The sequence below is a fragment of the Chiloscyllium plagiosum genome, chromosome 19, assembly GCF_004010195.1.
Source record: "Chiloscyllium plagiosum isolate BGI_BamShark_2017 chromosome 19, ASM401019v2, whole genome shotgun sequence".
Classification (NCBI taxonomy): Eukaryota; Metazoa; Chordata; class Chondrichthyes; order Orectolobiformes; family Hemiscylliidae; genus Chiloscyllium; species Chiloscyllium plagiosum.
In genome coordinates this window covers 33,175,484-33,191,976 of record NC_057728.1, presented here as the reverse complement: position 1 = coordinate 33,191,976, position 16,493 = coordinate 33,175,484, and the positions used below count along the sequence as shown (strand labels likewise).

The following is a 16,493-nucleotide window of genomic DNA, read 5'->3' as shown; positions in this document are numbered from 1 at the left end:
CAACTCGTCTTGTAGCCTGTGTCTCAGTATTCTCCTCGACAACATTGTCGATTTCTAGAGTGAATACTGTCGAAACATATTCATTAAGTCTTTCCCCTATCTCCTCTGACTCCACACACAACTTCCCACTACTATCCTTGATTGGCCCTAATCTTACTCTCGTCATTCTTTTATTCCTTAAATACCGATAGAAAGTCTTAGGGTTTACCCAGATCCTATCCACCAACAACTTCTCATGTCTCCCCCTGGCTCTTTTGAGCTCTCTCTTTTACGTATTTCCTGGCTATCTTGTAACCCTCAAGCGCCCTAACTGAGCCTTCACATCTCATCCTAACATAAGCCTTCTTCTTTCTCTTGACCAGAGATTCCACTTCCTTTGTAAACCATGGCTCCCACGCTCTACAGCTTCCTCCCTGCCTGGACAGTACATAGTTATCTAGGACACACAGGAGCTTTTCCTTGAATAAGCTCCACATTTCTAATGTGCCCATCCCCTGCAATTTCCTTTCCCATCCTATGCTTCCTAAATCTTGCCTAATCGCATCGTAATTGCCTTTCCCACAGCTGTAACTCTTGCCCAGTGGTATACACCTACCCCTTTCTATCACTGAAGTAAACATAACAGAATTGTGATCGCTATCACCAAAGTGCTCAACTACTTCCAAGTCTAACATCTGGCCGGGCTCATTACCCAGGACCAAATCTAATGTGGCTTCGCCCCTTGTAGGCCTGTCAGGAAGCCCTCCTGCACACACTGGACAAAAACTGACCCATCTATAGTACTCATACTATAGTGTTCCCAGTCAATATTTGGAAAGTTGAAGTCCCCCATGACAACTACCCTGTCTCTCTCATTCCTATTGAGAATCATCTTTGCTATCCTTTCCTCTACATCTCTGGAACTATTCGGAGGCCTATAGAAAGCTCCCAACAGGGTGACCTCTCCCTTCCTGTTTCTAATCTCAGCCCATACTATCTCAGTTGACGAGTCCCCAAACATCCTTTCTGCAACTGTAATACTGTCCTTGACCAACAATGCCACACCTCCCCCTCTTTTACCACCATCTCTGTTCTTACTGAAATATCTAAATCCTGGAACCTGCAACAACCATTCCTGTCCCTGCTCTATCCATGTCTGCAAAATGGCCACAACATCGAAGTCCCAGGTACCAACCCATGCTGCAAGTTCACCCACCTTATTCTGGATGCTCCTGGCATTGAGGTAGACACACTTCAAACCAACTTCTTGCTTGCCTGTACCATCTTGTGTCCTTGAAACTTGATTTCGGACCTCCCTGCTCTCAACCTTTTCTATACTTGAACTACAATTTTGGTTCCCATCCCCCTGCTGGATTAGTTTAAACCCACCCCAAAAGCCTTAGCGAATTTCCCCCCCAGAATATTGGTACCCCTCTGGTTCAGATGAAGAATATCCTGCTTGTAGAGGTCCCACCTACCCCAGAAAGAACCCCAATTATCCAAGAATCCAAAACCCTCCCTCCTGCACCATCCCTGTAGCCACGTATTCAACTCCTCCCGCTCCCTATTCCTCACCTCACTAGCACATGGCACTGGCAACAAACCAGAGACAACAACTCTGTTCGTTCTAGCTCGAAGCTTCCAATTTAGCTCCCTGAATTTCTGCCTTATATTCCCATCTCTCTTCCTACCTATGTCGTTGGTGCCTATGTGGACCACGACTTTGGGCTGCTGCCCTCCCCCCCCCCCCCCGCCTTAAGGATCCCAAAAACATCATCAGAGACATCACGAACCCTGGCACCTGGGAGGCAACACACCAACCGTGAGTCTCTCTCCTCCCCACAGAACTTCCTATCTGTCCCCCTAACTATAGAGTCCCCAATGACTACTGCTCTGCTCCTCTTCCCCCTTCCCTTCTGAGTAGCAGTGACAGACTTTGTGCCAGAGACCTGTGCCCCACTGCTTGCCCCTGGTAAGCCCCCCCCCAACAGTATCCAAAACGGTATACTTATTGTTGAGGGGAATGGCCACAGGGGATCCCTGCACTGCCTGCCAGATCCCTTTCCATCCCCTGACTGCAACCCATCTGCCTTTTTCTTGTACCTGTTTTTGCTTATCCATCTATCATTAGTTTTTCAGCTTCTGCATTGATTGTGTTAGCATCACAGACTACAATCCATATTCCATCAACATATACTTTTCTGTGTTGTTGACACGATCAGTAATGTAGTAATGATTATTATGATGAATGGAAATTAGCTAGACACTGGTGATAGCTCCCGCCAATGCTTCTTTGAAATGGTGCCTGCAATGATTTACATTCACCTGACCAGGCATAGGGCTGTGGTTTAACATCTCATCTGAAAGTTGACACCTCAGCTCCCCTAATGGTGTCAGCCTTGGTTTTTATACACCAAAGCCCCATAGTGGGACTTGAACGCAGGACCTTGTGACTCAAAGTAAAGAGTATTATCAACTGAACCACAGCTTAATTGGACATTATATGCAAATCATTGAGGAGGATCACAAAGTGGTATCATTTGTTAGCTCCTTTTTGAAGAAACCACGCAGCTCTGATACTTGGTTAGGTGGGTCCAGTCAAGTTTCCCAAAGTTTCATGAGTTCCTCAGACGAGGTCAAACACAATTTTACCTTGAAGATGACCAAGGATGCATGAATTATGACAATTAATAAACAAGCGATCAGAATATTTATAGCTTGCTTCAGTCACAAAGTGCCGAATGAAATTGGAGGAAATTTTGACAGAATTCACTCCAGGGCAGTAAAAAGAGATTTTCATTTTAGCTATTTTTTATAACCTTCAATTATCCAAATAGTGTATCCTCTTCAATATTTTAAGTGAGACGGTGGCATGGTGACAAGATCATTGGACTAGTCACCTAAGCCAATACTCTTGGGGCATGTGTTTGAATCCTACCATGGTAGAGGGTGAAATTTAAATGATCTGGAATTAAACATTTAGCCTAATAACAACAATGTGGCCGCTGTCAATTGATTTTTTTTAAAAAATGGTTTACTAATGTCTTTTTGCGAAGGAAATCTGTCATACTTACCTGGTCTAGTCTACATGGAGACATAGAACTATACAGTAAGGAAACAGACCCTTTGGTCCAACTCCTCTATGCTGACCAGATTTCCTAAATTAATCTAGTCCCATTTGCCAGCATTTGGCTCATACACTGTGGACCTTTCCTATCCATGTATCCACCCATCCACCTATCCGATTACTCTTTCTCCTCCCCCCCTCTGTCTTCAGCATATATGTACCACCTTTTCCTAACTACTATCTATTCTGAGGAAGGATCATTGAACCCAAAACATTCACTCTGATTTCTCTCATCAGATGCTGCCAGACCTGCTGAGCCTTTCCAGTAATTTCTGTTTTTGTTTCTGGTTTGCTAATGTTGTTTTTGGAAGGAGATCTTTTAGACCAAAAGACATAGGAGCAGAAATTAGGCCATTCAGCCCATCGGGTCTGCTCTGCCATTCAATCATGGTTGATACGTTTCTCAACCCTATCGCCCGCTTTGTCCCCGTAACCCTTGATCCCCTTGATAGTCGAGAACCTATCTATCTTAATCTTAAATACACTCAATGACCTGGCCTCTACAGCCTTCTGTGGCAATGAATTCCATAGATTCACACTCTTTGCTGAAGATGTTTCTCCTTATCTCCATTCTAAAAGATCATCCCTTTACTCTAAGGCTGTGCCCTCAGGTTCTAGTCTCTCTCACCACTGGAAACATCTTCCTAACATCTACTCTGGCCAGGCCATTCACTATTTTGTATGTTTAAGTTGGATCCTCCTCCATCCTTCTAAACTCCATCAAGTTTTGATGCAGAGTCCTCAAACGTTCCTGATAATGTTAAGCTTTTCATTCCTGGAACCTTTCTAGTGAACCTCCTCTGAACATGCTCCAGGGCCAGCACATCCTACCTGAGATATGGGGCCCAAAACTGCACACAATATTCCAAATGTGGTCTGACCAGAGTACTTAGCCGATCTGGCTGACATGAACTCCAGAACCACACTGATGTGATTGACTCTTAACTGGTCTCTAGGCAGTTAAGGATGAACAGTAAATCTTGTCCAGCCTGGCCCTGGCTCCTGGTCCCCAAAAAAGCAAATGTAAGATTATTCTTTTATTTCATAGTTTTTTTTCTCAAAATGTACAAGTTTTTGTCCAACCTTTGTGCATCTTGCTCGTTCACAGTACTAGTTTTGCAAATCCCTGCATAATAAATTGTAACATTCTATTAGTTTTCATTATTACTTTAAATGCCTGCAAGTTAACTGTTTGCAATTCATGCACAATACACCCAGATATCTCTGCATCTCGAATCTCTCGCCATTTAGATAACATGTTCTCACCCATTAAACATCTGCAAACTCTCCTTCAATGAGACATTTAATTACTGAACCTAATCTTCCTGAAGACAAAAAGTGCTGGAAATCATAGCAGGTCAGGCAGCATCCGTGAAGGAAAGCTAATATTTCACATCCAGATGACTTTTCATCAGAACTGGAATACAGATTCCAGCATCAGCAGTAGTTTGCTTGAAACCAATCTTTCTTTTGGCTTGCATCAATTTTCCTTGTCCTTCCAAATGTTGCCTTAGATTGGTTTACGTTCTATGAAAAATTCATAGTCATATTACACAACACCTCAGGCATAACGTCAGAATGTTCCATGAACTGTGAATTTGTATATCTTTTTTGGCCCTTTTTTTTTGAGTTCTTTGTTCCAATTTCAAACAAAAACGCTTTTGTATTAACCAAGATTAGAAGTAGTTTAACATAAAACCAAGAATTCCAGATGCTGAAGATGTGAAACGAGACAGAAATTGCTGGTGAAAGTCAGCATCTGTGCAGAGAAGGCAGAGTTAACGTTTCGAGTCCAGTCAAATTTCCTCCATGTTTAAGTTTCTTCAACAATTTCTGTTTTTGTTATAAAAATTATTTTGTTCCATAATTACTGCTGAAAATTACATTTAAAATGTCATGCAGTTCTTAGCTAAATATGGATATGAAGATTTAAAGTAGGTATTAACGAAATATCAAGTGTTGTTGCAAACCTGGCTTGCTTGAAGATGCCTTTGCCTAAGGTTTTATTCTTTCATTTATTTCTTCCTTCCAAAATTGCATTTCATTTGTTAGATATTTCCCCATGCACATAATTTGCCTATGTTCCTCTGACACCCTTACAAACTCTTCAAAATTACTCTTGTACATCTCTCTTCATCATCAGTAAGTATAGCAATAATTCCTGCAGTTTTTTCATCCAAGTCAGTTATATAAATTGTAATAAGTTTTAGCCACAGCAGTGATCACAATTGCACATCACTGATTGCATTGAATGATCTATTTTTGCCGACTGTTTCCTGCTGGCCAGTCAATCTTTTATCTATTCCAGTGTGCAACCATCATAAACTTTATCGTCCACAAGAACCCTCAAAGCAGCACCTTATCATCGCCTTCTGGAGACCTAAGTAGAGTACATCCATTGGCTCCCCTTTATCCACAGCACTTTCTCAAATAACTCTAATAAATTGGTTAGACATGATTTCCCTTTCACGAAACCATGTTGATTCTGACTGAGTGCCTTGAATCCACTAACTGGCATGCCATAGATCTTTGATCATAGGTCCTAACATTTTCTGTACGACAAATGTTAAATTTACTGACTTATAGTTTGTTACTTTTTGCCTCCATCTCGCAACCTTTTGAATAAAAAAGTTACATCATTTTCCTATCTAATAGAATCTTCTCTGAAACAAGAGAATTTCAGAAAACCTTCAGTATTATTCTTAGAGTTCTGCCAAAATGTTATCTTGGAATCTGACTTATAAGCATCAAAATGTAAGGTGTTTGTTGTCCAAAACTGTTGCATCATCCTTTTTTTAGGTAAAGAGACCCATCCAATAACTTTTAGTTGATGTAATTAACTTTTAATTGTCTCAGCCAATTTTCATTGTCAGGTTGTAATGAGCAAGCAAGTGCTATTTCAGGAAACACATGTCAGGGAGCTAATTTCCTCCTACCTTGACTCCATCCTCTCTCCACTTATCCAGACCCCGCCCACCTACATCTATGATTACTCTGATGCCTTCTACCATATTGACAATTTCCATTTCCCTGGCTCTAACTGCCTCCTGTTCACCATGGATGTCTAATCCCTCTTTACCTCCATTCCCAGCAGGACCGTCTGAGAGCTCTCAGCTTGATTGACCAGAGGCCTAAACAATGCTCATCCATCACCACTCTCCTCTACTTGGCTAAACTTGTTCTCGCACTGAACAATTTCTCCATTAATCCATCTCACTTCTGCAAAGTCAAAGGAGTGGCTATGGGCACCCGCGTGGGTCCTTGTTATGGCCTGCCTGTTTACGGGATATGTGGAATGATCCTTGTTCCGGTCCTACACGGGTCCCTCCTTTTATCCTTTTATAGATTCACCAACAACTGGTTTGGTGCCGTTTCCTGCTCCCACCAGGACCTTGAAGACTTAGTTCATGTTGCCTCCAATTTCCATCCCTCTATAAATTTCACATTGTCCATTTTCAACATTTCTCTTCCTTTCCTTGACCTCTCTGTCTCCATTTCAGGGAATAAGCTGTCCACTGTCATCCACTACAAAGCCACTGACTCCCATAGCTACCTTCACTACAGCTCTTCATTCACCACATCCTGCTAGGACTCCATCCCATTCTCCCAGTTCCTTCACCTACGTTGCATCTGTTCGGATGATGCAACCTCCCAAAACAGCATGGCTGACATGGCTTACTACTTCCATAACACTCTGATTGACAGGGCCCTCAACTGCATCTGACCTATCACCTGTGCTTCTGCCCTTGCCCCTTCCCATCCCTCTCAACAGTGTAATCGGGTCCCCCTGTCCTCAATTTTCATCCCACCAGCCTCCGCATTCAAAGAATAATTCTCAGCCATTTTAGACAACTACAACAGGACACCACCACCAAACACATCCTCCCCTCACTCTCCTGTCTGCATTTTGCAGGGATTGTTTCCTCGCAGACGTCCTACAATTACCGCCACCACACCCCCTCTCTATGGCACCTTCCCTTATAATCACGAAGTTGCAACACTTGCCTCTTCTCTTCCTCCATGCTCACTATCCAAGGGCCTAAACTGGTCTTTCCAGGTGAAACAGCACTTCACCTGTACCTCCGCCAATCTTGTGTTTTGTATTCACTGCACCCAATGTGACCTACTCTACATTGGAGAAACTAAATGCAGACTGGGTGACTGCTTTGCGGAACACCTCTAGTCTATGTGTAAACAGGATCCTGACCTTCCCATAGCTGGCAATTTTAACACAGAGACAAAAGACTTACACCTGAAATGTCGACTTCTCTCCCTTCCTGATGCTGCCTGGCTTGCTGTGTTCTTCCAGCCTCCTGTGGGTCATTTTAACACAGCATCCTACTCACATAGCTACTTGTCTGTCCTCTGCATGCTACAGTGTTCCAATGAATGCACACAGTTGAGTGGATGAATGAAGTTGAAATGTGAGCTCATTCAAGGGACAGATACTGCTGGTCCTTGATAAATCTATACCTATCAGGCAGGGAAGTAGTTGTTGAGAGAAGGAGCCAAGGTTTACTGAAGAAGTTGAAGCTCTTGTCACGAGGAAGAAGAAGGCTTATGTGAAGATGATGTGTGAAGGCTCAGGTAGGGGGCTTGAGTGTTATATGTTAGCCAGAAAAGATCTAAAGAGAGGGCTAAGAAGAGTGAGGAGGGGACATGAGAAGTTGGTGGATCGAATCAAGGAAAACCATAATGCCTTCTATCAGAAATAAAAGAATGACTCGACTAAGCTTAGGTAAAAACAATGACTGCAGATGCTGGAAACCAGATTCTGGATCAGTGGTGCTGGAAGAGCACAGCAGTTCAGGCAGCATCCGAAGAGCAGTAAAATCGACATTTCGGGCAAAAGCCCTTCATCATGAATAAAGGCAGAGAGCCTGAAGCGTGGAGAGATAAACTAGAGGAGGATGGGGGTGGGGAGAAAGTAGCATAGAGTACAATAGGTGAGTGGGGGAGGGGATGAAGATGATAGGTCAGGGGCAGGGGGAGGGTGGAGTGGATAGGTAGAAGATAGGCAGGTAGGTCAAGTCATGGGACAGAGGAAATGACCTGGGAGTTGCAGTGGGAGAGGGACTCCCTGAGATTCTTGTAGAGAGAGGAGGAAAACTTCTTCAAGGCAGACATTAGGGCCAATCAAAGATAGTAGTGGAAAGTTGTGTGTGGAATCGAAGGACATAGAGGAAGCGCTTAATGAATACCTCTCGTCTGTATTCACATTGGAAAAGGGCAATGTTAGTGAGAATACGGAGATCCAGGCTACAAGAATAGATGATTGCAGTTGACAAAGAGGAGGTTTTAGAAACTTTGGAACATCTGAAAATAGGTAAGACCCTGGGGCCAGATGGGATTTATCCTCGGATTCTCTGGGAGATTGCAGAGCCTTTGGCTTTGATCTTTATGTCACCATTGTCGACAGGAGTAGTGCCAGAATTAGATTAGATTACATTACAGTGTGGAAACAGGCCCTTCGGCCCAACAAGTCCACACCGACCCGCCGAAGCGCAACCCACCCATACCCCTACATTTACCCCTTACCTAACACTACGGGCAATTTAGCATGGCCAATTCACCTTACCTGCACATCTTTGGACTGTGGGAGGAAACCCACGCAGACACGGGGAGAACGTGCAAACTCCACACAGTCAGTCGCCTGAGGCGGGAATTGAACCCGGGTCTCTGGCGCTGTGAGACAGCAGTGCTAATCACTGTGCCACCGTGCCACCCACTATGCCGCCCAGAATGTTGTTCCTTTCTTTAAGAAGGGGAGTCGAGACAACCATGGTAATTATAGGCCAGTGAGCCTTACTTCAGTTATGGGTAAGGTGTTGAAAAAGGTTATAAGGGATAGGATTTATAATCATCTGAAAAGGAATAATTTGATTAGGGATAGTCAACACGATTTTGTGAAGGGTAGGTCGTGCCTCACTGACCTTATTGAGTTCTTCGACAAGGTGACAAAACAAGTGGATGAAGGTAAAGGGTTGATGTGGTGTATCTGGACTTCACGTAAGGCATTTGGTAAGGTTACACACGGTAGGCTATTGCACAAAATACAGTGTTGTGGGATTGAAGGTGATTTAGTGGTTTGGATCAGAAATTGGCTAGCTGAAAGAAGATAGAGTGGTGGTTCATGGGAAATGTTCATCCTGGAGCTCAGTTAGCAGTGGTGTGCTGCAAGGATCTGTTTTGGGGCTATTTGTCATTTTTATAAATGACCTAGATGAGGGCGTAGAAGAATGGGTTAGTAAATTTGCAGATGACATTAAGGTAGGCAGAATTGTGGATAGGGCTGAAGGATGTTGTGGGTTACAGAGGGACATAGATAGGATGTAGAACTGGCTGAGAATTGGCAAATGGAGCTTAATGTGGAAGAGTGTAAGGTAGTTCACTTCGGAAGAAATAACAGGAATGCAGAGTACTGGACTATTGGTAAAATTCTTGGCATAGAGATCTCCGTGTCCAGGTGCATAAATCCCTGAAGGTTGTCACCCAGGTTAAGACGGCATATGGTGTGTTGCATTTATTGGTAGGAGGATTGAGTTTTGGAGCCATGATGTCATGCTTCAGCTGTACAAGACACAGGTAAGGCCGCACCTGGAGTATTGTGTGCAGTTCTGGTCACCACATGATAGGAAGGATGTGGAAGCTTTGGACAGGGTTCAGAATAGATTTACTAGGATGTTGCCTGGTATGGAAGGGAGATCTTACAAGGATAGGCTGAGGGAACTGAGGCTGTTTTCATTGGAGAGAAGAAGGTTGAGAGGTGACTTAATCAAGACATGTAAGATAATCAGAGGGTTAGATCAGGTGGACAGTGAGTGCCTTTTTCCTCGGATGGCAAAGGCTGACATAAGGCGACATGGCTTCAAATTGAGGGGTGATAGATTTAGGTATTAGGGGTAGTTTCTTCACTCAGACAGTGGTCGGAGCGTGGAACGGCCTGCCTGCAACAGTAGTAGAATTGCCAACATTAAGGGCATTTAAATGAGCATTGGACATACATATGGATAATAATAGAACGGTGTAAGTTGGATGGGCATCAGTTAATTTTCATAAGTCGGCGCAACATCGATGGCTGAAGGGCCTGTAATGCGCTGTAATGTTCTGTGTTCTATGTGCTATGAATCACTGCACAAAATGAAGGAACAACACCTCACCTACAGCCTAGGCACATTTAAAACCTTCTGGACTTGGGGTCGAGTTCAACAGCTTCAAATTGTGAACCAACTCCCACTTGTTTCCTTTCTTTTAGCTTGTTATCAAGTCCTCCCCTTCCCACATTCCACTCAACTATCCTTTCAAGTCTGGCAGGAGACACACTGTTCTGCCATTCTCACATTCCAATCACTTAATCTGAACTACTAACATCTTTTCTCCATCAAGATCCTACACACGCTGCTGTCACCTCCAATCCTCCCAACCTATAGCCTAAATGCTGTCCCCTCCACATTTCACTTCAGCTCTGATGAAGAGTCATCTAGACTGGAAACATTAGCTTGCTCTCTCTCTCTCTCTCTCTATGGATGCTGTCTGACCCACTGTGATCTCCAGCATTTGTTGTTTTTAGAGTTCTGTTTGACTTTAGAAATGTTCATGGAATTTCATAAAAGTCTCTTGAGATTTTTTAACTGGAATAAATACTTAGTCCCAACACAAGCTGAAAGTCAAAGGAGTGGTCATGTGAGCTTTGGGAGCTACTTTGTCACATTCTGAACTCATTCTGACTACTTTACAGCTTATATAATTGGACAATCATGGTATGTGGTGGGAATTTAATAGCTTCACAATTGCTTACTGTTTTGATGCTAAACTGTTTTGGAGGTTTTGAAGCTTTATATTACATATTACTTCAATAAACTTATAGCACAAAATAGAGAAAACAAGGAGCAACTTGCAGTTATATAACATCTTTTATGACTTATAGATGTCCCATTGATACAGCCAATGAAAAGCAGTTTTGAAATGTAGTATTTGGAACCAGAGATAATCTGCAGACAACATTTCCAGACAGCAATGTGACGAAATCATCTGCCTTAGAGTTGTTGATTGAGGGATAAATATTAGCCAAGACATCCAGAGAAATCCTTGGCTGTTCAGAACACTACCAGGAGATCATCTATGCTGATCAGAGGAGGTCAGGGAAGGGTGACTTTCTTAACTTATTGTCTGAAAGGCAGTATTTCTGAAGTGCATCACTCCCTCAGTACTGTACTGAAGTATCAGCCTCACAATGATACAATCAAGTATCTAAAATGGAAATTGCGTTTATGAAATTTTGACTGGGAGGCCAGCACTGCCACTGAGCCAAGAGGAAAATATTAGGATTAAGTAAATTGTTAGAGTCAAAAATGAGCCAAACTTCAAATGCATTTAAATAATAATAATTGCACGCTATATTTGTTTTTTGTATTGGCATATATCGGACCATGTCGAGACTGTGGTGTTGGAAAAGCACAGCAGGTCAGGCAGCATCCGAGGAGTAGGAGAATCAATATTCCAGGCATAAGCCCTTCATCAGGAATTTTCCTTCTCCTCAGATGCTGCCTGACCAGCTGTGCTTTTCCAACACCACAGTCTCGACTCTGATCTCTAGCATCTGCAGTCGTCACTTTCTCCTATTTATCAGACTATCCTTCATTTTTACACATAGATCAAGAAGTATTACTCTGATAACTGGAGTTGAGAAATCTGCAAATAACTGCTGACTTAATTGAATCTAACTCTGTCAAATGCAGAAAGAAACAGGCAGGTTTATTAATTTCAGAAATAGATAGTGATAAAGTAAATGACTGAACCTCCTTTCGGAAGTGAAGGCTTTTTGGTCATTGAAATTAGATGGAACATATTATCATCTTGCATTTTAAAATCAAAGATAAAGTTATCAGCATGACAGTCATGAACAACGTAGTTTTTGTGTTTTTGATTGTAAATTTGTTTACGATTGCTCGAAGTGCCGGATTAATTAGTCCTCGCTGTGGACTTGAAGGATAGTAAACAAATTGTAGAATCTGCAGGAAGCAAAGAGCTCCAAGCACGGAACAGACATTTCAAAGCATTGTAACAAAACATGTGGCATTTGTGGAAACTAATATTACGACAGCTCTGAGACACAAAATTGACAACAAGCATATAAATGTTCATAAGATAGCAGTTTACTTACGACTTAAAAAGTCTACCATGTCAATTAAAATTGTATGTACTATACAATGGATGTGAAGTTTGATTCCAACGTTAAAAAGGTTATACATCATACATTCACTTTTTTTATCCAAGGTCTATGCACACTTTGGGGCACTGTGTAGTTTAGTTTGTGCCAATGCCATCATTCAGTTGGCCAGGTGTTCTGCTCTTCCTGTCAATGTTTAATCACTTCTGACAGGATGTTTCATCTTTTTGGAGCATGACAATACTGTTAATATTTTTGACAATTTTGAGTAGAGTTAGAATCAGCCCTTGCTATTTGTCTCTCCCCTCGTCTGTATGGCGATTAATATATAACATATCTTGTTGAGCTTTATCTTGTAATTAAGTACTTCATCACAGCTTTTTAAAGTACAGTTGATCAACTCCCTTCTTTCAGGCCTTGCTGTAAAATTTTATGTTTAATAACCATTGAATCATCATTTTAACTGCAAAAACGAAAACACATGTAGCCCTTACCTGTTGTGTCTTTGAAAAGCTGTATATGTACAGCATATCCTGTTCTAGTTTTCATTAGCATGTTTGGTTTCTGAATTTAAATTATCAAGATTTTGATAGCCATCTTGCTTTTAATCATTTTTAATAATATTTCATATCCTGCATTTTAATTAACTATTAGGCGTCTGGACATTTTCTTAACTGTTAATACACAGATCTGCAGATTTATGCAGTAATTCCTATTCCTGATAATCATGAGATACTGCAGAAAGAAGCTATACCTGACCATATTAAGAGTTTTTATAGAGTCAACAATATCTGGAGGTTCAGATATGATAGACCATTTCACAAAGGAATCAAGGACAAAGAAAACGAGTTCAAGGTATGCATTTTTCTCATGTGAGTACCACAAGTGGAAATCTAAATATTTATATTTGATGTGATTCTGTTCGTCAAGCTGGGAATTTGTGTTGCAGACGTTTCGTCCCTGTCTAGGTGACATCCTCAGTGCTTGGGAGCCTCCTGTGAAGCGCTTCTGTGATGTTTCCTCCGGCATTTATAGTGGTTTGTCTCTGCCGCTTCCGGTTGTCAGTTCCAGCTGTCCGCTGTAGTGGCCGGTATATTGGGTCCAGGTCGATGTGTTTGTTGATGGAGTTTGTGGATGAGTGCCATGCCTCTAGGAATTCCCTGGCTGTTCTCTGTTTGGCTTGTCCTATAATAGTAATGTCACCTAGACAAAGGACGAAACGTCTGCAACACAAATTCCCAGCTCGGCGAACAGAACCACAACAGCGAGCACCCGAGCTACGAATCTTCTCTCAAACTCTGAATTTATGTTTGAGTCGAACTTGATCTTGATGAGAAGTAAAATGCAGTGCTGGAGAAACTGAGCAGGTCTGGTTGCATCAGCTATTATTAAGAACTGCTATTCTGAAGAAGAGGAGCCATTGGACTTGAAGCATTAAGTCTATTTTTTCTGTTCCCAAATGCTGTCAAATTTGAGTTTCTCCAGACTTTGTGCATTTCTTTCAGATCACCAGCACCCGCAATGATCAGCTTTGTTTTTGAAGCTGATAAGAATTGGTGATTTTGAATAGTGGCCTCCTACCATTTAGTTAGTCATGGAGTCATATTCATGGAGATGTACAGCATGGAAACAACTCATCCATGCCAACCAGATATCCCAACCCAATCTAGTCCCACCTGCCAGCACTTGGCCCATATCCCTCCAAACCCTTCCTATTCATATACCCATCCAAATGCCTCTTAAATGTTGCAAGTTCGAGGGGCAAGTTTTCATCCTCTTAGTTGCATTAGTAAGGAAACACACAGATGTGAAAATTCATGCTAATTTGCTGGCACCATCCTGTTCCCTGGCCAATTTCAAGGCATGGTCAAGGCCTGAAGAGATACCTCCCCATATGTCGTGGGACGCCAATCAAGGGGAGTAATTGACCTGTTAAGATCAATTGCCATAAGCCAACCAAGTTATACTGCGAGCGCCTCTCCAAACACTAGCATACAGATGCCCCTGCAAAGAGGTCCCACTTACACGATAGCAATTCTGACATTTTATTTAATTTTAAGGGTTTAAATATTTCTGAGAAATGCACCCTAATGTCCTCAATGGATAGAAATCTGCCCTCCTTATCTGGTCTGGCTGATGTATGATTCCAGACCCACAGCAATGTCAAGAAAACTGCTTTCTGGAAAATTGGTGTGGGCAATAAATGCTAACATAGCCAGTGATGGTCACAAGTTGTGAACAAATAACAACTCTCTCACTTACCTGAAATGGCTGAATGCTGTAGCCTCAGCTATATGCTCTCTCCATTGATCCTTGAATTACAGAGACCCCTCAGTGTCATTATTTGTATGGTGAGCCTGCCTCTTGTCCTTAATTGGACAATTCAAAAAAAATCATTACTGGATGACTGGATCCCATACAATGCAGTATTGGGAGGCCAGTTTGGCTCTCCTTTCTGCTCCCAAAATTTGCCCTTGAGTTTGAATTTGGGGCATAATTGCTTCATTATAGTCTTCTGTTAATTCGGTGTGAAAATGCTAAGACTGAGACATTAAGAAAATGTTCTTGACATCAAGAAGTCTTAATTAATGCATACAGAGTGGGTTTTAACATTGATTTCAGAACACTTAATTATTTCCCTCTCTCTCGTTATTTTTGTCAGAGTCTGTGGGTTGAACGAACTACTTTGACATTGGTTCAGAGTTTACCAGGTATCTCCCGCTGGTTTGAAGTGGATAGAAGGGAAGTGGTGAGTTCTAGCATTCAGTTGTAAATTTCACAAAAATGTAAAAAGTGCTGCAAAATGACAGATGTGTCTTTTTTTTTTACGAAGTTTAGGCTACAGCATTTTTAATTTAAAACAACAAAATAAAAGAAACATATGCTATTAGAGGGTTCCCCCAGATATGGTACTTTGTTTATCTTTGAGAAAAAAGCCTGAAATTCATTAGAAATCTGTTTCTAGGTTGAAATGAGTCCACTTGAAAATGCAATTGAGGTGCTGGAGAACAAGAACCAACAACTGCGAACCCTAATCACTCAGTGTCAGTCAAGACAGATGCAGAATATCAATCCCCTGACCATGTGTCTCAATGGAGTCATTGATGCAGCCGTTAATGGAGGACTTGCCAGATATCAAGAGGTAAACTAGAGTAGTAGTTGTCAATCATTTGCATCTTAGGTGCCACCAAACATTTTGTCAAAAAAAAAACCATGATCTCACTTTGATAAAAACAAAACACCACTTTTTCCAAATCGATCAGTGTGGCACTGGAAAAGCACAGCAAGTCAAGTAGCATCAGAGGAGCACTGGAAAGTGGATGTTTCAGGCATAAGGCCTTCATCAGGAATGTGGAGGGGGCAGGGGGCTGAGATAAGTAGAGGGGTGGAGCTGGGGGGGAAAGGTATGTGGGAAGGTGATAGGTGGATGCATGTGGGGGGTAATTAATGATAGGTTGGTGGGGAGGGTGGAGCGGATAGGTGAGAAGGAAGATGGACAGGTGGGACAGCTCAAGAGAGCAGTGCCGAGTGGGAGGGTTAGATCTGGGATGTGGTGGGCGGAGGGGAGATTTGGAATCTAGTGAAGTCGATGTTGATGCCCTGTGGTTGTAGGGTCCTGAGGCGTTCTTCCTTCAGTTGGTGGGTGGCTTGGATTTGGCAGTGGAGGAGGCCCAGGACTTGCATATCCTTGGGGGGAGTGGGAGTTGATGTGGTCAGCCAGAGGGCAGTGGGGTTGGTTGGTTCCCTGAACCATTCTGCGAGTTGGCATCACGTCTCCCTGATGTAGAGGAGACCACAACGAGGGCAACTATGAGTTGGGTGAATGTGCAGGAAAATCTCCGCCGGATATGAAATGACCCTTTGGGGCCTCGGATGTAGGTGAGGGGGGAATTGTGGGAACATGTTTTATACCTCTTGCAGCAGCAAGGGAAGGTGGAGGGTGGGTTGGTGTGGAGCATGAACCTAACAAGGGAGTTGCGATGGAATGGTCTCTGAAGAACGCGTATAGGGATGGGAAGGGAAACATTTCATTGGTGGCAGGTCTGACTATCGTTGGTGGAAATGACAGAGGATAATGCGCTGTATCTGGAAATTCATGGGGTGGAAGGTGAGAACAAGGGACTTCAATCTTTGCTGCAGATGTGTGGGAAGTAGAGTAGATGCGCTGGAGGACATTGTGGAAGGGGAAACTGTGGTCCTTGAAATTGGAGGACATGT

At 42.6% G+C, this 16,493-nt stretch overlaps 1 protein-coding gene across 5 annotated transcripts in view; it reads left to right on the top strand.

The window, feature by feature from the left end:
* Positions 1–16,493, top strand: part of LOC122559665 (dedicator of cytokinesis protein 4-like) — a 456,397-nt gene that overhangs the window by 378,981 nt on the left and 60,923 nt on the right. For all 5 annotated transcript variants that reach the window (XM_043709518.1, XM_043709520.1, XM_043709517.1 and 2 more), the window contains 3 exons: positions 12,964–13,130; positions 14,938–15,024; positions 15,241–15,417. In XM_043709518.1, coding sequence (XP_043565453.1) covers positions 12,964–13,130; positions 14,938–15,024; positions 15,241–15,417 — 431 coding nt within the window. The remainder of the gene's footprint in view (positions 1–12,963; positions 13,131–14,937; positions 15,025–15,240; positions 15,418–16,493) is intronic.